The 22,311-nt window shown below is 38.7% G+C and overlaps 1 protein-coding gene across 1 annotated transcript; it reads left to right on the forward strand.

Moving 5' to 3' along the window:
• Positions 1-4,412: 4,412 nt before the first annotated feature.
• Positions 4,413-14,771, forward strand: RNF114 (ring finger protein 114). Its single transcript, XM_007432490.4, has 6 exons — positions 4,413-4,637; positions 7,116-7,266; positions 9,528-9,634; positions 10,371-10,485; positions 11,913-12,020; positions 12,393-14,771. Exons 1-6 carry the CDS (start codon positions 4,504-4,506, stop codon positions 12,456-12,458), a joined length of 681 nt encoding a protein of 226 aa, XP_007432552.1. The 5' UTR covers positions 4,413-4,503; the 3' UTR covers positions 12,459-14,771.
• Positions 14,772-22,311: the final 7,540 nt, after the last annotated feature.

A 22,311-nucleotide genomic window follows, 5' to 3' on the forward strand; every position in this document is an offset into this window, starting at 1 on the left:
AAGTACAACCTCCTCCGCTTCTCTCTCCCTCCCCAGCCTTCCCACAAACCCGGAAAAGGGTGAGATTCACCTTCGAGTCTTTCCGCTGCCGCTGCCACCTTGTAGCTGAGGGCGCATGCGAAATTTTCCAGCGCTCGCCGAGATGCAGAAACGGATGGCGCATGTAGGCGCATGCGTACGGCCTTCTTCATGCGCTAGGTCTGGTTTATGTCTTCTTTCCAAGTTGGCAGGATGGGAGCTGTTGTCCGTATTAAGGTCCGAGACAGTAATAATGCATTAGGTTTATGCGGGCTTCCTAAATCAGCATAAGTGCTAGACTATAGTAGGAGGACTTCGGTGTCCAGTAACTTTAGTTAGCATGGCCAGTTAAAAGGGATTCTGGGACACCAACGTGCCTCCTCTGATCTTCAAGGTGGCCTTCTCCAACTTGGTGCCTCCAGATGTCTTGAGCGTTGCAGCCCAACGTCTGATGTGCTAAGATGGAAAAAAAATGGGTGAAGGTCTGCAAGATGCTTTTTTTTTTTTCCTCCCTGTGAAAAATTAGCACTGCTGCCGCTTCAGAGAAACAGGTCATTTCTGTACTAGCAACTTACAATGTCTTACAGTGACTCCACATCACCCATCCAGCCTTCTGCAAAATAATCGTCATGAGGAAAGGCTTTATATTGCTTCAGGGATGACTGGATGATGCTCTGAGTTACTGGTGGGAAAATGACATCACTGAGGACTCACATACTAAATCAGAAACAAGCCAACCATGATAACTGTTTGTGTGAACCCAGTCTATTTGAGTTAATGTTTAGTGCATTCTACAAACTGAGAGAAAAATACACAATGCAATTACAAGAAAAATTGTACAAGGGCTTACATCTATATTCAGATGTATACGTATGGCATTTTTGGCACAACAATTTCAATAAAAGATAAGCACATTTCATTATAACTCTTAACACATAATCTATTTCTAAAAGCAACTCATTCACAAGATGCAAGTAAGATCAGGTCTTCCATCCACTGAGTAATTGGGGCCATACATTTATGTTACAATGAAGAGTTAATCCCTTCACAATAAAAAGGACACGAAGAATCCATTACCATTGTCAGCTGTCAATTTCCAAGTAATAGGTATGTAGTTCAAGAGAATGTATGCATCTGAAAATACAGTAATAAGATTTCTTCTTGTGCAGATTCATTCTGCTTTTAATTATTGTAAGCATTTTTTATGAAGTAAAATTTGAAAACAGCAGAACATCTTTGCTGCGACCTTTTATTTGTGAAAGGGACAAACATGCTGCTGACCAATCACAAGTATGTCCTGGCTGTTTGTGCATATATATTTCTCTAAATTAATAAGGGAGAAAGCCCTTAAATGCAATTTTACTGTTATGGAATCCTCTTGGGATGCACTCTAGTAATACGCTTTATAGTACTGGTTAGAATGCCACCTTCCTGCTTTTCAGTCCTGTTCTGGAATCATGGTGAATAGAATGCGTTTTACATTTCTCAATGCCTTTGGTAATGGTCTCAATCTTCCCTTGCAACTGTTCCTTGTCAAGAGGAATATTTTGCAAACTACCAGAGAAATGTACACAAATACATGTGGACAACATGTATGGGTGTCAATAGAAGAGAGTATGTGTAGCTCAGGGTTGAACTGTGGAGTCCTTGGGGTTCTCTGAGCTTGGTTGTTTTCTTGCAAATGTTTTGTTACCTGGCTAGGTGTGGAAGGGAGGAGGACTGTTTGATTCTTGGAGCACTGGAAGCTCAAGGTGGGTCACCAGATTCAGTGGGTGGCCAGCTTGATAGAGTGAGACTGATGTTCCCTACACTTAGCCATTTACTAGCTTAGATTGAGCAATGATTGGCTGACCGTGCTTTCTGTGAGTTTCAGACTCACACAAGACAACATCAGCTTGAGTGTTTGAGATCTGCAGACAGTGAGGACAATATAAAGAAATTGCATGTTGGCTTCAGGACCTAAATTTCCATTTCTGTAGTTTATCTACAGTAGTTCAGAAGCAACAGCCTGATTTGGGGAGAAAAAGGATATATTTGTTTCAATATAATCAAAATTCAGTTATATAAATAAAAATGTTAGAAAGCAATGCCATCATTAATGTTTGTATTACTATCTTCTTGCATAAGGAGAAGGCAAAGAAGACCCCCATCCTTAGAATAGGTCAATTAATAGATTTTTTTTTTAGATTTTTTATCTCGCCTTTATTATTTTTATAAATAACTCAAGGCAGCAAACATATCTAATACTCCTTCCTCCTCCTATTTTCCCCACAACAACAACCCTCTGAGGTGAGTTGGGCTAAGAGAGAGTGACTGGCCCAAAGTTACCCAGCCGGCTTTCATGCCTAAGGCGGAACTAGAACTCACAGTCTCCTATTATATTACAATTTACAGATTTTTACCATTCTAATGATAATATCTGTAATGTAAATTTACCTTTATGTTACAGATATCACCATTCTGTACAAAATACTCCAAAACCACACATGAGTAACAATGTATGTAAATACTAACACATCCTCCATCCCTTAAGTTCACATCAAGAGATCAGCCAACAACCCCTCAGCCTCCAGACAATTCCACCTGGATGACTGAGAATCTTCATAAACCACCCCTTTGGGTATTTTTAAGTGCTGTTTTCTCTGAGGACAAAGACAAATGCTGAATATTTAGGTAATCTCCAAGAATGCACCAAGAGAGATCCATTTTAGCATTCTAATACTGTGAAAAATCTTGTTACTTGTGACTAGTGGCCTGAGGATCTATATACCATTCTGATCCACTTGGCTGGTTTAAATCATCCACTTTGTACCTTTTTAATTCCTCCCCCCTCCGCACTTGCTTTATGGCCTGTAGCCCACAGGTCCCTGGAGTTCTACCTCTCCCTCTCTCACACACAGTCATGAGAGCTGTTGATCTTGTTTTGTACATTTGCCTCTTGCTTAATCAGTGATCCTACTATTCAGTAGCTGAGCTTTGCTCTCATCACATCCCACTAAGCTTTATCATGGTTTGTTGAATAAGCAACATTTGCTGACATTTGAATAAGCTTACTGAATTGAGTTTAGGCCCTCTTTCTCTTTCAGCCCAATCCACCTCATAAGGTTGTTGTGGAGAAAAGCTAGAGGAGACAGTGCCATATATGTAACCTTGAACTCCTGGAGAAAAGACAGGATTGTATTTAAAGAATAAACACATCATAAGAAATAGATCTATTTTAAAAGAGTCAGTATAATTACTAGGCTGTTGACAAGAATTATTGTACCAATGCTCTAATCCTGCTGGGAATTGTCAAAGATAATAGTTTTGTAGCTGGGCTATGCTCACAGATTCTTTCAATCAAATCAAGCACTTAACAAAATGTATTTGCATCTATTACATGTTTTCTTTTTAATAGATTTTTTAGAAGAAAGACCAAAGAAATCCAGAGGGGTAGAAGACATTGGCCATGTTCATATATCATCATTATAAATCATGGTTTTTGTACAAGCCACAATTACCTGGGTTATATGTTGACCCAAATCTTAGCACATGAATCAGCCTTAATGATTTGACAACTAGCTGTGTTGGCTGATTTCTCAGTATATGAATTATAGTTATCAATCCTATTAGAGATCCAGATAAAAGAGACTATTAAAAATCTTTAAAAATCATTGCAATTAATGCATGGGTTTCTCAACACCCTTAGAAAAAGCAGACAGTTTTCTTAAGAAAAAGATGATTGATGTAGTTTGTTTGCTGTTTACAAGCAGGTCTCTGTTCAATCTTCATATTTTTACTGTGTAATGCAAAGATAACAATTTCATTTTGTATTTGATTTTTCAAATACAGCAAAGAACAAATTCTTGATACAAAAGTTTAGTGACAAATTTCAATCCACCTACCCTAAGAACTGTAGTTAAGTTCAGTATACTAGCTAGACTTCCAACAAAGAAGTGTTGCAAACTTTTATCTTCATTTGATGGGCAGAAGCAGTAGGCACAACAGTGGTTCGATTCACACACATCTTGCTCGATCATACTCAGGTCTGGCTGCTTTTAGCTTTGCAATTATATGAAAATCCAGCCACTACATTGAAAGCCACGGTTTGTTGCTTAGCATGGAAAGTCAACCTGCCGACTATGGCTTGTTCGACAAGACACCCTTAAAACAAAGCACAGCTTATTGCAATGTGTACACACAAACCAGAGTAAACTTATTTAGCCCCCGCATCTCCCTCTAACGGGTGATCCACTTCGAGTCTTCCCGTCAGCGTTTCTCCCGCCTTTACTGTATTTCCAAGCACCCCCGCGTTACTCCTCCCGCCTCGGCCGCGACCAGCAGCAATCGTTCCTCGGCGTGCGCGTGCGCATTTCCCCCCTTTCGCGACGTGATGGGCGTGGTCGAACACTGTCTGGGCCTTTTAGGCCGCCGTCGTTCGCTCTAGCTTCGCGCTAGCGGTGTTGTGGGGCAGTCAGAGCGGCTTCGCGGAAGTCATTCTAGAAGATGGCGTTGGCCGAGGCGAGTGCTCGGTTGCCGGAGGGTGCGACTGGGGAGCGAGTGGATCCGCTTTCTCGCTTCACTTGCCCGGTGTGCCTGGAGGTGTTTGAGAGTCCTGTGCGAGCGCCTTGCGGTCATATGTGAGTATGAAGAGGAGGGGAAGCCAGATCACCCCAGAGGGGGTCGTGTGAGATGACTGGGTAACCATGGCAACGGAGAGTGGTCGGGTCCGAAAGCCTGGCTGGAGCTGGAGGTTGAGCTCACTTGTGTGAGGAACAAAGCGGGTGGAATAACCTTACCCCAGCCTGGTATTTTCCCAATATGTTGGACCTCAGTTGCCATCTTCCACGTTTAACGTGGGCTTGTTGGTTGGGGTTGGTGGAAGTTCAGCGTGTCTAGAAAGAACCAGGCCGGGGACAACTGTTGTAAAAATTCCCGTAAGGGCAGGGCAATCTTAAATCGGCGCCTCTACTTTTTTCTAGTTGGATAGTCCGAGTTTCGGTTTTGTTTCTTCTCCTATGTTTAACTTTTATCATAATAAAATAATGAACTGTGCAACTTCTTAACTCGTTGCAGCCCCTCAGTCTCTCTTTAGATATTACTGTGGAACCTGAATTTTCAAGAATTGTGCCCTGGTGGTTAGCTATAGGACAGAGCTATTAATATTGTTTTCATAAAGCGAAAACGAAATGGCCTTGTGGGCAGAATCCAAGAGAGGCCCATATCCTTAGTGGCCATGCAGGAGGAATTTTTGCTGATGTAATCTTAAACATTGCCCACAATGTTTTGTTTTTTTACCAGAATTTGTGTGCAAAGCTTTTAAAGATGATGGAGTTCAATCCTTGGGTCACCTCACTGAAATTCTGTAACTGACACTTTTTTGAGATAAAAGTAGATAGGTAAGACGAAGAACAAAGATTGAATAGACTTGAGAGGGAAACTGCTGTCAGTGAGGCATTTCTTTCTGTTGATTTTACTACTGTAATTCACAATCATAAATGAGAGGGTCTAGTAGTTTTGCTTTATCTGCTTATTATGCCTTTGTAGCATTCAAGATACCTATTTTCTGTTCAAATCTTGCTGAGGTTTCCATGATAAGCCATTAGGAACAGGAAAGATACAGCAAATAAGTCTGCAAGGAAGCTAAAGACCAATTTATCTCTCTTGGAAGACAAAGTCCCAGTGAAAGGACATTTAAAATGAGAAGGAAAAGTAATATATAGATTAGTCATACCTCCCTGGGATTTAGGTGTGACTGAATGCGATTTTCAGAAAGCATAAGAAAGATATCTAGTGATTGAACAGAGCCTATTTAAAAATTCGTGGGAAATAGAAATAACAGGAGCAGGTGCTGAATATAGCAAGTCCCTTTACTGTATAAATACAGTAGTTTTTGTTTGAAGTGGAGCTTTGGAATTAGAATGGCCCAGTACAGTAGCAGTTCTGTAGATATGGAAATGAAGAAAAATAAGTACCACTAGTTTTGGAACTATAATTTTTTTTTTCTAAGGAAGTGTTTTTGGAACTAGCATATTTTGCTCACTAAAGATGAGCTGATACGCAGAGCCTAGACTAGGATATTTGAAGCAGTTTAGGAACTGACATGACAGTTCATCCTTATACTGTCTATTCCTGAGAGGATGACATGTGAATCTTTCAAAGAGGTAGTCAGGTATCTATTTTTACAACTATGGGGATGAACAGCTGCTAGTTGAGGTAAGGGGAGTATTATCTTGTTCTTCTTCCACCTGTATGCATCTTTTTTTTGTTGTTAATGTGTATGCAGTATGGCCATGGTCACAAACACTTTGGATGTGATGGATTGGAAACTACATCTTGTTCCAGGTCTTCACAACTCTTCTCTTGAACTCTGTATATTACCAAATATTATCAGCTGTACATTAATATGTGCTCAGAACTTTGTCTAATTTTACAAGAGTAAATAAGATCATTTTCATCTTTATGTTGGTACAGTAATTTCTAAATTGCTTCCAGATGAAATAATCTAACGTGCTTCAGAACTTTAACATGTCTTTTCTCTCTTTGCTATAATTTGATTTTAGGTATGAAACCCACACTATACTGGGACAGTGGCATTTATCTATTTTATCTTTCCTCAGCTGTTTTTTAAGTGTATTATATTGATTTGCTACATTTTAACTTTTTAATTCTCTCTGAACCTGCTTACTGGATGGATTAGAATATAATAAGCTCTGTTGCAGTACCAGCATGGATCTTTCTACTTCAAATCCTGTTAGATATATGCATCCTTAATGAAGTTTATGCTGGAGATACTATTTTGTATAAAAGATTCTGCTAATAGACTAGCAGGATTCAATACTTACTATTGTATTGTAACAATATTTCATCTTCGAACATATTTCCTTTTGACAGTGTACAGTTAAGTATACCATTCTCATTAATGAAGCCGTAAGCAATTTTTATTGATACTTAAAATAGTACTATGGTACATGATGTTTTTTCCCCTTTAAAGTTACATTGTTATGCATGGATATATTGCTGAGGTATGCTTAGTTCAGTAGAAAGGGGGAGAATGGGTACATGCCTGTATTTTCTTCAATGAACGTTTATATGTTTGTTTTTTTCCCTTATGTTAGCTTTTGCACGCCATGCATTCAGGAATGTCTTAAGCCCAAAAAGCCTGTTTGTGGAGTTTGCCGCAGTACCCTGTCTCATGGCAGCAGAGCTCTGGATTTGGAAAAACAAATTGAAATGACAGAGGCCACTTGTAATGGCTGCAATCAAAAAGTATGAAAAACAACTATATTTATCTCTACATAGAATGAATATAGATACAAATAAATATACTGATACTCTGTCCCGATAAGCAATTGTTGTTGTTTTAGAATTCAGAAAGGATTGTGGGATGGGGAAGGGCCAATTCAAATCTTTGAAAGAAGTGCCAGAAAGGGAGTGACTTAACTTCTTCCGTTGCCTCTGCTAGAGCATCAGAAATAAAATTTGTAGAACTTGTCATAAGACCAATCAGTTACGTAAACACTCTAGAGTCAGCAGACCTTGCCACAACACAGAGTTTTCATTGCTGTGAAAGTGGTGAAAACCCTGTGCAAATCCTCATGTCACTTTTCACTGCTTTCCTTTAAGAAAGGAAATAATTTTCATAGAAAGTATTGGCATAATGTGCCTTCAGCAATTTTTTGTGAATTTCTTAATGTAAAATATATGTGGATGTGACAGTTTAAGGAATCATGGAGTTGGAAATGATTTTAGAAGTCCTGTAGTCCAAACCCCAGCTCAGTGCAGGATCCATTGCAGCATCTCTGGAAGATTATCCAGCCTCTGTTTAAGGCCTTCAGTGAAGGAGAACTGACTAAGTGGCAGCTTTTTCCACTAGCTGACAGCTTATGCAGCCAGAGGTTCCTCCTCACATGTAGCCTGAACCAACTTCCTTGGATTTTTTGTCCAATAATTCTGGTCCTGCCCTCTTGACAAATAGAGAATGTCCATTCCTTTCTAGATGATAGCTAATTTTCAGATATTTGAAGATTGCTATTGTATATAGCCTCAGCTATCTCTGCTGTAGGTAGACATACCCAGTTTCTTTAACTGTTCCTTATAGGACTTGATTTTCAGATTTCTCACTATTGTGAGAGCCATCTTTGAACTTGCTTCAGTTTGTTACTATCCTTTTCAAGTTGTGATGCCCAGAATCATGCTCACTTTTTTCTCCAAAGCAGCTGACATCTTAGAAGTTGATATTTTTGTGGTTGTTTTGACCTAATGTTCTTTCATGAGTAGAATTACCTTTTTGTATTGCCTTATTTCATGGCGCACCCTTTGTAAGAAGACTTTTGCAATTAAAAGTTCAGATAATACAGTAAATTTCAGTTCAGAAATAATGGGGGCACTCTTAATAATGTGCTGTACCCTTATCAGGTTCTAAGTGAACTTGCTGATTTTAGGTTTCTGTCAGATGTTACTGAAAGCAAAATTGGAGTACAGTCGTCTTCAGATGGTTTTTCTAAAGTATATTTATTTCCTGTATTTCAACTGAATGCCTGTTAGCTATACTGCTGAGTTTCAATTTCACATATTTTAATATACCATTTTACAACACTCTATGTAAGTATGCTGTATTAAAACTGTTAATAGTTTTAATAGTTAACTTAAATATTACTTGGTGCTACTAGGAAACATTACAAAATTGATTGCTTGTAATTTGAACCTAATTTGTGGGAGTTCATAGCTTATCTAGCTATATACTACTGCAGCAAGTTGGATTCAGTGCCTATCTAATGCAAATTTTAGAAATATCTATATTTCTAAACTTACAAATGTAAGTCTGCATGGCATTGAATATTTGTAAATAAATTGAGATACTGTGACTGTCTTAGTTTTTGCTTGTAAATATTAATATTTTCTATTGGAAAATTTTGATAGATAAAAAAGTTGCTTAAATATTTAAGTAAATTATTATATATGGAAAATTCAGTGGGGAATGAGATTTGGAAGTTAATCATTTCCTGTTTTCTGAGCACTAGAATTATTAAAAATGTTTAAAAAAACACATAACGAAAAAGTCTGAAGAACATTAAAACCTGTACCACAATTTATTGGAATTCACTTATAATCTGCAGCATTATTAATGAAACCCTGTCACAATACAAATTTTAAATTGGATAAGTTGATGTTTTCGCTAGTTGACTGCACTTTGCCTAGTAGCAAATAGAAGACATAATTTGCCATATAAGAGAAATAGTAGCCTGCTGCACCTCTGGAGAATGAAAGATAAGAATGGACAGTGCTCAGGTGAACAATGTGTTGGCTGTCTAAGCAAGACCCTTCAGCCTTGCTGGAACATTATGCATTGGTTTAGCCTATTGTTCTCTTCTATAACTATACATTGTTATAGTACTGTACGTGTACTGCACTGTAGTCAGGTGCTTTCAAATTCTCTTGTACAGCCCCCGAATGTACTTCAGGTTTAAGCTAAGGAACATGGTGTGACTATGTTTAAAAGTGAATATTTTGTTATATTTTCTGTACAGATGTATCTCTCAAAGCTGCGAAGTCATGCAGCTGCTTGTTCAAAGTACCAGAATTACATAATGGAAGGTGTTAAAGCTGTAACTAAAGAACCACTACAGAATACCAGGTGAATTACAGCATGCCTGCTCAGAAAGTTTAAATCGTGTGCTGGTATTTATTTATCTTGAACAAATGACTAGAGAGAAAAATCTGCTCTAAGTAAGGGATGCCTCTTTCCCTTTCCCTTTCCCTTTCCCTTTCCCTTTCCCTTTCCCTTCTTCCAGCTGAGCCCTTACTACCACTTGAATAGAAATGAAAAGAGATGGGAAGTGGTTTGCTGATTGTGCATTTCTGATATATGGCTTTTTGTATGATGCAGAATTCCTCCCAAATCTGCTACCTTATCAATCAAGGCTTACTTGCTGTTTTGTCCTCTGAAAGTTTACACAGGATAACTAGGTTTAATACTGAAAGTGTTCCCCAAAAGGAACCTCTAATTTTTAACAATTGTAGTCCAGAATGCTATGTGAGATATATTTTGCTTTATGGGGAACCCAAGAAATTTGATATAACCATTGCTCACTTTAAGGCTTTGAAAAATGAACTTTGGTGAAAATAGAATTTTTATATCAGACCCACATATTGGTGGTGGGAGAGCTATAAATCTGTTTGTGAAATGCTTCTGGCTGTAATTGCCATCAGTCTTCCTCCTCTCTCAAACAAGTTGCTTTGATCAAACTAAGAAGCAGGGATCTTCTACAGCTACAGAAAAAGCTTTAGATGTATTCATGAATTGTTTCTGAATGTTTTGCTTTATGTATTTTTTTCCAAAAAGTAAAGGCCTTTTTTCTGTGTTCCTGCAGGAGTGTCCCCAATAGATTTACATTTCCTTGCCCTTATTGCAGTGAAAAAAACCTGGACCAGGAAGGACTGGTAGAACACTGCAAAAACTATCACGGCAACGATGCAAAGCGAGTGGTAATTAATGCTTTTTTCATGGCATAATCTGATTTAGAGGTGAGCAAACCGTAGGTTGCATTCAGTCCCCCAGCATCCCGTTTGTGCTCCCTAAAGTTGGATGGAGCTAAAAAGTTCAGCCTTTTTTGGTTTGGGGAAGTTGAACTTTCCTAAGAGGTGAAACAGATGCCTTAAACTTTGCAAAGATTTAAGGTAGCCATTTCACTCCATAGAATCTTTTAACCCTCCCCCTAATCAGGCCAATGTTTTAACATTTGGTGGGGCTGAGTGACAAAATCGCTGTCTTCAGCCTCTGCAGATTTTTAAAGTACCCATTTTCACCCTTAAAAATCTTTACATCCAGAAACAGATTTTTAAAAATGGTCCTTTTCTCTGGCAGTGTCATAATATTACCAGCTGCATCATTTACAGGCCAAAAATTCATACTCTGGCTTCCAGGGGGAAAATTGCCTGCTAACCCATGTATTTAGGGCAAATTACAATATTGTCTCAAAGGTTTTCTTGAAGAGTTATGTTTTAGTCTTTTTTAATGATAAGAAGGCTGTTTTTTTATTATTATTATATAGCACATATTTCAAACACTTGAAGCCTTTGAAGGAGGGAACTAATAATCTCACAGCAAAACTTATATTCCTAAAAAGACAGTTCAGAACCCTAAATATTTTGACAAGGGAGCAACATAATTTCCTAAATATGTCTTACTTGTTCTGAATTTTGTTTAATCAAAAAACTGTACCAGAACTCTCAGACATCATAATATCTGAAAGATCACCAACTTTGTGATATATGTTGAACCTTAAATATTTCAAGAAACAACATTTAGGAAATTCACTATCCAGATATATGTTTGAGATACTTGATGAGGAGATGACCTATCTCTCCTTCCCACTATATTTGTTTGTGCCTGCTGAAAATCTGTATCTGAGGATCCTTAGAAAAGCCTTCAGAGTCTTGTCACCCTGTAGGTGTATGGACTTAACTCTCAGAATTCTCAGCAATGTTTGGGAACCCAGGAAGTTAAAAGTCCATATATCTGGTGGGAGCTCAGGTTGGATTAAGACAATGTGAGACACTAAGAATATACAAAACTTAAAATTCAGGGATCATTCTTCCTCTGGACCACATTTGTCCATTTCAGGAGTAGTTTGGTAGTTTTCTGGAAGTATTACTACTCTTCCCCTGGAGTGGCCAGATCATATGGTCTGGAGAAGAAATGAGCATTCTGTAAATTTTGAATCTGTATAATGCAGCATGCTGAGGGAAAGTGGGGTTAATATTGGGAGAATTTAGCATCACTTTCATGGACAGAACTTCTTTTGATCTAAGGGACTTTTGTGACCTACATGCTGATGGACACGGTTTAGAATGCACGCTGATGAGATGCAAAAACTAAAGGGCATAGGTGAATAAACTACCAACTCTTCCAGGTTTGCCCAATCTGTGCATCAATGCCATGGGGAGATCCACACTACAGAAGTGCTAACTTCATGGAACATCTTCAGCGACGCCACCAGTTTTCATATGATACTTTTGTGGTAAGTTATAATTGGTCTTAATCTATGTGTGAAAATCTGGAGCAGCAAAATATTTTTTAACTTCTGATTAGTCTTGTTCTACCAGTTTGAAAATAGTGTGGCTTTTTAAAAGTATGGCTCCTCATAATTCAAACAATATAAAAAGGCAGTTAGTGAGCTATACTGTAACTGGACCTGAGCCTTCACAAACTTTTATTTAGATAATGAGTTGATGACAGAACATTCTACTGCTAGAGAAGCTACAAGTAAATCATCTGTTCCTTTGTTTGTCTTATATGCTACTACAGTCCTGCCACCTTTGAGCAGCTGTGATCAGTTCTGGAATTAGGCAGAATCTGTCCACTCATGCATATTTACGTCTTCTGTATTTAGGATTATGATGCTGATGAAGATGATATGATGGCCCAAGTCCTATTGCGTTCCTTGAGGGATCAATGAACGAAGCAAGACGTATTCTTAATACTTGGCTTCCATTAGTGAGAAAAGACCACAGACATGAGTTCGTCCAAGATACTTTGGCACACACAAACTTAAACGGAAGGCTCCCCCATGGTTCTTATTCCTGTCTTTATACTTCTAATTTTGCTTTTTCTAATGGACTTTCTGTTGAAGCTCACTTTCTCCAAGGAGTGTTTTTCTTACTCATCTCTGGATATATTTTGCTTCTCATATCTGTTTCAGCTCTGAATGCTTACAGTCAGGAGCCTAAAAATAATTCTAGCCTATAAGCACCTTTATTTAAATTAATGTTATTGTATTATTTAACATGGATCATCAGTTAGAAGCCCAGGTTCCCTAAATATTTGGAAACTCTGGTTATTAGATTCAGATATCAATCCAGATACAGGATTTCATTTCTAATAAATTAGGAATTTGATACCAAATCCAGCTTTGCAGAAGTAGGTGTCAGCCTTCAACAATATATAAAGCCCTGGTTGGAAATTCTAATATAGTAAGCCATTGTTTTTTTCCTGACTGTACAATAGTTGAGGGTGGTGTTTATCTTTAATGCATATTTTGACTGTGAACATTTATGCAGAGTTGAGATAGGAACTATGAAGAGATCATTGTATGGCTCCTGAAAGATGAATAATTCAAGGTTACTATTTCATTTCTGGCTTCCTAAGGCTAAATACAACTTTATATATTTCTACCTCTATGCCTAGAATTCAGAACAATCTGATAGCAACAATAGTGCAAACTTTAACATCTGGTTCTTTAGGTATAACAAATATTAAAGCCTCTTATGCTTTGTGTAAACTGTGCTTCTGTCTAATGCAGAAATGCCATATATTCATAAGTGAGGCTTCCATGCAGACAATAAAATATTTCATATACTTAACAAATCATGCCATACAAATTGCCACATCCTGAATTCAGAGGCTGCTGTGAATCCTTACAGTGCAGGTTAATTCCAGTTCCGATTCTCACATTGTCTTCAGTTCTAAAGATAATTGATTTTATTTTGCCCATGTGTTGATTGAGGCCAAATATGGCAAACAGGGATGATACCAACTAGCCCCGATATCTGTGTTTTCAGTAGGAAATGGAAATATTTGTAAAGCTGTACAAATACAGACTATATATGTACCTGGGAGCCTTGATCTTGAGTCAGAATGTATGCACGTACTGCTTCACTGTCTCCTGAAACGAAGTTGCAGGTGCATTTCTACTCCATCACGTTTACTCAGAGTACTAATAAATGGAATAAGATTGCTGTGGTGAAGTGACTTACAAGGTTTTGCTGGGGTATGGTGAATGCTTTTGAATGTATTACAGTGTCTGAAGATTAGTCCCAAGTAATTTAAATTTTTAATCCTAGGGTGGCACAAGCAAGCCATGTTCAGAATGAAAAAACTACGGTGCCCATAAGAGGCAAATTCATATAAGAACTGAGCTAAATAATGGATGCTTTTGTTATATAATTAAATGCATTCAATGACAGCTTTTTGCACTAAATAGATGTGGTGCTGACCTTGAGTGTAGATTGTCTAGAAACAGAATTGATTCATACATATTTGGCTCAGGAGTCATGTGGTATTGATCTGAAGCTTAAATGTGTATGTGAGAAGGACCTTCTGGAAGATGATTCCTTTGAACTTAGTTGATGGCCCAGAGCCAATAGTGACATAGCGTATCTGGCATTGGTGTCTTGATCTAACTGCCAACTGCTCATGCTGCCTTCTAGAAAGAACTGCTTAATTTATGCTTCAGCACTGATCAAGAAGTCTGATGGCTAGTATTTCAGGAGTTTCCACTGGATCATTAGTGATGTTTCTGGTGAGGTTGGCCAAGATATAAAGAGTGCCTATGTTATCATGGGCCTTCTTCAAGTTACCTCTTCCAACAGCAGACCCTTGTGTGCTCCTCCCCATCTTAGAATAACCCCTAAAGGAGTCAGAAGGGAAAGCTGTCCATACATAGATGCACAAAAGTGCCTTCTGCATGCATGTAGGCTCTTTGGATCCTGGCCATTGTCTTTCAGTATTTGAGCAAGTAGAAATATTCTGCCAGTCACCTGCAGAATTCACAGGAGCTAGGTATCCTAATCCATGAAAGTACTTTTTTTTTCTTGTACTCTAAGTGCACTTCTAGTGTTTTAATAAGAATTTTAGAACTTCAAAACTGTCTTCTGGCTTTTAAATAAAAAAGTAAATAAACTTAGTTGATAAAATGTACAGAAAATTTGTTCCTTGTAGAAGTTCCAAAGTTTGTCATTTGAACTAGATTAATAAACTGAATAGTAAATTGCATTCTCCCAGGTTTTGCCCTATCTCTTCTGTTTATTGTGAAGTGATGCTGGCACATAATGGGGTTTAATTCAGCAATCATTTTTAACTAAATCTACTTCAGTATTGCCCCATTTTAGGTTCTGTTGTGCAACTGCAAAGTGGATCAACATAAACTGTGCATTGGTCTGGATGAAACCAATACCTAAGCAGAACAATTCACTGAATTCATATCTGGACTTTCCAAGGATATATTAATGATATGGAGTGATGTATCAGTTTCTGTAGACACATGACACTTCTCCCCAAGCCTCTCAACAGGAAGATTCTGCAAGGGTGAGAGGAAAAGGAGGAATGTAATTTTGTGATTGATGATTCCAGCTTCAATCAGTGATTGGTTTTAACAGGGCTTTCTAGGAAATTATGCTTTCCAGAATGAATGGCAAAATATTACAGATGGCAGGGCTTTTGTAGAGTTCAGTGATTTTTGCTAGTTGTTTTCCTCTCAGGGGCCACAAGTATTCTCTCCAGGAATCTGCAGAGATAATTTTTGGAGGAGTCTGCCACATCTGAAAGAATGTGGCATTGGGTGCCTGCTTAGGAAATGCTGGCTGTTAAAATTATTTTACCTTTGCCATTCTTTGTTCCACCACCATCACCCACTCTGGTCCTATTGCACTTCCTGTTATCTTTACCAATTCTGTAGAAAGTAAAGGTTTTGAAATTGTTTTTCATTCACTTTAACTCTTGTCCGCCTATTTAGAAACGGGCAATAAATAAGGAATTGACAGTGGAGGAATATTATAAGCATTTGGTGTTCTAGAAGCCAACAATATTTTGTATGCCCAAGTGAAAAAGAAAAGCAACTCCAAATATGTAAAAGTTAGAAAACATTAAAATCAAAGCTGAATGACAGTAATACAATCAAAGCCATTAATATTTAGGCTGTCCTTCTGTCCTACTATACAACAGGTTTTGTTGACACAAGCTGAACTACATGCTTTAGATCACAAAACCAAAAACTTATAACAATACATCAGACTTTATATCCCCCCAAAACACAGATCATTTATATTTACCAATAAAAAATGGTGTTTGGGGTTGTGGATGAAACAGTGGAGGATGAAAGAGGTCTAAATAATTACATAAAAGCAAAGAGGATGTTAATAAATGTCTGTGAGGAAAACATTTTTAATGTGAAATAATCAAAGGCAGCATATACAACTGAGCATTTAGAACAGCAAATGAAAAATTAGATGATCTTCTCCACGGTCAGTACCTGAAAGAAACTGAAGATAAGTTGCATAGTAGCAAAATTTGGCAATGGCTTTAGGTTGGTTTAGTCAAGAAGGAAACAGAAGTATTAATATTTGCAGGACAAGAACAAGCACTAGCAAGAAATGCCATGAAAAGAGGGGTGGGGGGGCAGAATCCTGGACACAGCAAATTTAGATTACATAAAGAGAAAAACCAGACCAATGACTACCCAATAAGGTGTAGGAAAATATGATTGTGTGGCAAAAAGGGTACATTGGAATTTGTGTAAAAAGTATGGATCTGATGTCCCAAGTTATTAGTATGACCATAACATTGAAAATGTGTTCTACAATGAACATGTAACAATTCTATGGGACTTCCAAATTCAGATGGATTTGAGATTTAGAACCCAACACGCTGGACATCACAGTAGTTGAAGAAAAGCCAGTTTTACTTACAGATGGGACAATGCCAAATAACAGCAGAATAGTTCAAAAGGAACTGGAAAGGATTGTAAAGGTCTTAATTGAAGTATACAGATTACAGAATAGGCCCGCAAAAGTTGTCCCCATAATATTGGAAATTTACAAACTATAACAGTAGAATTGTCAAACAGCTGAAAAAATTAGAATTATTTGACTTCACAACATTTACAAAAAACAGCTTTGCTCAGAACTACGTATTTGTTAGGGCAGTATTTGAACAATTCTTAGGCTTTGGGATAAAGCTTGATTTGATCCTAAATTATCAGCATTTGCTGAGCATTCTTCAGAAGAGAATATACGTATACAGTACATGTGTGTGTGCGCACATATTCATATTCATAATGAGAATTCATGGAACAGAGCCAATTTGGTGCAGTGGTTAAGGCATCACGCTAGAAATTAGGAGACCATGAGTTCTAGTTCTGCCTTAGGTATAAAGCCACCTGGATGATGTTGGGCCAGTCACTCTCTCAGCCCCAGGAAGCAGACAATGGCAAACCACTTCTGAAAAACCTTGCCAAGAAAACTGGGGACTTCTCCAGGGAGTTGCCAGGAGTCATGGAAGGGAGTAGGGAAAAAAGATGAGCGTATTGTTTTGCCAAGCACTGGCCAGGTGCCAGACAATTGTTTCTTTTAGGATCCAGAGACGACAAACACCCCAGTAAGGAAGGAGATTTTAAGCTTTATTGTTAACTCTAGCAGATAGATTTAAACAGAAACACAATTTAAGCTTTACTGTCAAAATTAGCAGGCAAATTAAACAGAAACAGAAAAGCATATAACATAAAAGTATAGCATACCAAGCAAGATGACAACCAATCTCCCTTCAGCTGTCCAGAGTTCCAGTGGAACAACAGTGGAGATACCCCAAGACAGCCAATTCACACAGCACCCAGTGTTAGGTTTGTGTCGAAGCTCCAAGCTCAAGGGGCAACCTTAATGTTTTTATCAAAGTCTGGCACGAAAACCTCATGACCTGGTTTCCATGGTACCCAGACTGCAGGACCTGACCTTGGCTAGATAATACACCTGTTCAGCATGTGACCTGATTGAACCCTGGAATGTCTGGGAACTGTACAGATAAGCCAGAGCTAACCTAAATAATCTTGAAGTTCTACAACTATGTGAAGATTCCTCCCTTTTCTTGATTTACCGAGCAAAAGTAAAAAACAAGCCAGCTAGACATTATTATGACTCAGAATGAACTCTAAGCTGCTTAATATGAAGGAGAAATTAAAAGCTGTCACTACCTCCTCGAAATACAGTGGTCTTCCACATTGCCACTACACATGATTCCTCCTTAATGTGGACACATACTCTACAGAAGTGTGGCAAGTTTCTTAGCAGGGATTATTTGTGGGGCTGTAGTTGCAACCACATGAGTAATCCCTGCTAAGAAACTTGCAACTTGTGTGGTTGCAGTTGCCCAAAAAACATTTAAAAAAGAAAAGACCAAATTGGGAAAAGTTACCCTTTCATGTGTTTTTCTGAAATTTCTTTCCCTTGTAAGGTGTTGGTATGCTTACAAATTTCATCCAGTTCTGTTAGTTTTGCAGGGATAGTAAATTAGAAGCATAGCTACTTGGATTTCAGACTTGCACCATGGGTTAAACTGGGGTAATTGATTTGAGTTTTACTGACTGAACCCTAGACAATTAGTAAAACCCAAATCAATTACCCCAATTTAACCCATGATGCAAATATAATACAAATGGTCTTATATTTCTACATCCTCTATGAAGCTGTTGTATAATAGGAATTGATAGGAATTGATTATCTACATACGCTGCTTCTTCCCCTGGTCTGAATTTGATTATCTGTTTCAGCCTTCAGTCTAATAGTCTCCTGCATGTGTGGACTATTTTCCCATTAGCCAGTGAGGTCAGTGGTTGATCCCAAGGGAAATTGTAGTTCGAAATTTCAGGCCAAAAAATTTCTCTTCCCATTGGTAACAGAACTAAAGTCATACATGCAACATCAAATGATAGTGGCTGGATTCATAGAATACATTAAACCAACACTCAGTAAACTACATAATGGCACAGTGTGATATATAAATCTAGAGCTGAGTATAAAAGGACTTTTTGAAATTTCTCCTCCAAATCCCTATGCAGAAAAGTTGGGAGGAAGATCTGAATTCCTCCAGTGGAAGGAGGAAGTTGTCAAACATTTCTCAAGGCTAGGTTTGCCCTCAGTAAGGATAATAGCATTGCTACACCCACCTATCCAGCCCCAAGGCTGAAGTTTCCTCATGTTCTCTTCCCGACATTTAATTGGAAATTGAGGATCCATGGAGGCCTAAGGAGACATTATTGTACAGTGATAGAACATCACAGGCATTCCTAGATCATTTTTTAACTTCACTGAAGTTCTCTGGGACAGGTACATCCATCAACTTTTAATGAGAACTTCTACTGCTAACTCTACTGCTTAATTGCACATTTATCCATGTTCTATAACTGTGCTGGAAAGAACTGGTCAGGTTTCTCATTTAGCACAATTCACAATTGGAACTGGCTGTATTGGTTATATTTCAATGTCTGCCTGATTTTATAGCCACAGTCCTTCAATTTCCCAGGACACGTAAGATGTTGACATCAGATTTCCATTTTCCAGCAAGTGAATAGCAAAAGGAGACACCCAGGCTGAAATTTGGTGGGCATTGATGTGTCCATTCCATTGGTATATGCAATTCCTCTCCCCTTTGTCTGTGCCCTGAATCTGTCTAGTAAGACTGGGGGCATACTAGAGCAGTATTGCAGAGGATTAGTGGGAGAAGGGGAGAAGAGCTAAGGGCAATAATAACAGAAGTCTGTCTCTGGATTTAGTCCATGGTGTTGGGACACATTTATGTAGTTTATGTAAAGATGGCATATATTGCAATAGACTTCAGTCTCTCCAAACACATGCCATAACAATAAAAATATCAAGATACCCCAAGCTTTTTGTTCTGTGCTTGGCACTGTTGCCATTTTTTGAACATGTCTCTTATTTCATTGTCATATTAAAAGAATATTAACATGTGGACAGAAGAGAGCGCTCTTGCAATTCTTTAGAACTGTAGTTTGCCAAGTCAAACTGCTATAGCAGACATTATGGTATTTTGTGTATCTTGATTATTGTCTTCCTAATATTGTATTTGTTCAACAATATCTGTTTAATAAAAATGAGATGTCTCAGGAAAAGGATCTAAGCATAGCTGCAGTGGATCCTATATTACAGATCATGCTGATAAATATTTTAATGATCCTTTCTTTATCTTCTCTCTTCTCTCTCTCTTCTCTCTTCTTCCTCTTCCGCTTCTCTAGCTCTTGTGTGTATTTAACACAAGTCAGTGTAACCACAGTTCAGAAACCTAGTATGATGTGGTGCTTAAGACTAGAAGACCCATGTTCAAGTCCATCCTCAGTTATGGATTACTTTGGACCTGCTGCTGTCCTTTTGCCTGTCTATCTAATGAGTTATTGCAGAGAAGACTTGGAAGAGGGAATGCTATCGTACTCCTGAAGCACATATGGGATATGCATCTAATAAATGCTTTAAAGGTAGTGGATTGGGAGGTAGATTTCATATTTGGGGCACTACTGAGTCAAAGCTATGATTTTTCCAGTAGTTATGTATGGCTGTGAGAGCTGGATCATAAAGAAGGCTGAGCACCGAAGAATTGATGCCTTTGAACTGTGGTGCTGGAGAAGACTCTTAAGAGTCCCCTGGACTGCTAGGAGGTCAAACCAGTCAATCTTAAAGGAAATCAACCCTGATTGCTCATTGGAAGGATTGTTAATGAAGGTCAAGCTCAGATACTTTGGTCACCTAATGCGAAGAGAGGACTCCTTGGAAAAGACCCTGATGCTGGGAAAGATTGAAGGCAAAAGGAGAAGGGGATGGCAGAGGATGAGATGGTTAGATAGCATCACTGAAGCAATGAGCATGAAACGAGCAAACTCAGGGAGGCAGTGAAGGACAGGAAGACCTGGCGCAATATGGTTCATGGGGTCACGAAGAGTCGGACATGACTTAACGACTGAACAACTGAGCTGCAAGGCAACGATCCTGCTGTAAGGAACTCCCGGGGTTAGAAGATCAAACCCACATCACTCTCTGCCACTATCTCATATGATTGGGCTGGAGCCAGGCAGGCAATCTGTATGCCTTGAAGCTATTTTTAAAAATTATTTGGGCAATACCAAAGTCTCAAGTGGACGAGGCAGTGGCATCATTGGGAAGAGTGAGGCTGGAACTTCTAGCTTTTTCACTAGTTAATGGATTGAGCAGCTTTAAAAAAAGATGTGCTAAGTCTATCAGAATCTTAGCACTCTTACCTCCTTTACCATCATGTAAACATCAATGAATAAATGATATTTCCATACATTTGACAGTTACCCATTGAATTTTGAAGTTATGATTTGTAGTGGCTAAGAAACAGGTTGAGGGCCAAATGTATTTTCCACCTCTGCCCTAGGGAGAAAATGTTTTCTTATGGCTTTCATCACCTGATAAAGGTTTTATGTTAAACTTAGACCTTTGCCTGAAAATGGGCAAACTTTCAGGTTTTAGCTACTTTCTTCATTCAGCCTGGATCTTTACTCTTAAGTGACAGCTGCCTACGGCTTGGGTGTGACACTCGCGCAACTTCTCAAACGGGCTGCTTTCACTGCAGGTCCTGCCTGTCTGAGTGCTGTCAGTCATCTGAGAATTTTTTTCAGTGAGTTTGGTCCACCGTAAACACATGACAAAAGGGAAGAATATTAGTTTGGTGCCAGAGAGAGAAAGTTCAAATAAGCAATCTGGTTCAGGCTGTTGCTTCTCTTGGCCTCCTTACCCTGTCAGTACTGGAAGAAATAACAGCCAGTGAAGAAACGACAGTATGGCTACTGTGTTCTCTGTGCCACAGAAGAGTAGATGGGCCAGAATGCTGAAGAGGCAGCTGTGGAAAATGTTTCCATCATCCAATAGGTGGGCTGGTTGGCTTGTGTTCTATTCATTACATGAAGTGCCCCAGTGCCTTGATAGGTAGCCAGGAGAGCACGCTTGCTTATTTAAAGAAAGGCTTGGGAGATTGAGGAAAAGGCTGCCAATGCATGAATAATGTACTATGCACAGTTAATTGATATCAAAACTCATCTAGCAACTAGTTAAAGAGAACATTTCTGACACTGTTACACTATTGATGTGCATGGGAGTCTGTGGAATGCAAGTGATCTGATTCCTCTCCCAAAGGGGCTTATAATCTCCAGGTAAACAGAGAAAAGGAGGGGAGCTGCGCAGAAGCTCAGGCAGGCAATGCAGCTCCTGAAGTAATAGTGACACATGGGCAAATTATGATGTACCCATAACTATACTGGCAGATGCAAGCTGTTCCAGCTGAACTTTCTGAATGATATTCAAGATTATACACATGTAGAGCAACTCATGAGATAATAAGGGCTTGTATGACTATCTACAAAGCTTCCTGATACAAAAAATGGTCACAATTGGCACACAAGATGTAATTGCACCAAGGCTCTCCTGAACGTGACCTTCACTTGCTGTTCCAACAAGAAGTGTGAGCCAAGTATGTTTAGGGGAACACAACTTGTTCAGAGCTAAAAATGGAATGTCCCCAGATTCAACAGGCCTTTGAATCCATAGCCTCTGATTTGGAAGTGAACTGTCAAAATTTGGCAGTATCATCTTTGGGAGTAGAGCTGCAAAAAAAGCAAGTTTCATAACTCAGAGGTTCCCCTGGACATCAGCAGCAGTCTTATGCAGAGTCAGCCTTCTGTAATTTGCTGCTTTCCAGTTACAGTGGATTGCCACTCTCATCTTTTTTAAAGAAAA

The sequence above is a fragment of the Python bivittatus genome, unplaced genomic scaffold (genome assembly GCF_059951505.1).
Source record: "Python bivittatus isolate LINGU-HERP-01145 unplaced genomic scaffold, Pbiv_v1 ctg000700_np1212, whole genome shotgun sequence".
Classification (NCBI taxonomy): domain Eukaryota; kingdom Metazoa; phylum Chordata; class Lepidosauria; order Squamata; family Pythonidae; genus Python; species Python bivittatus.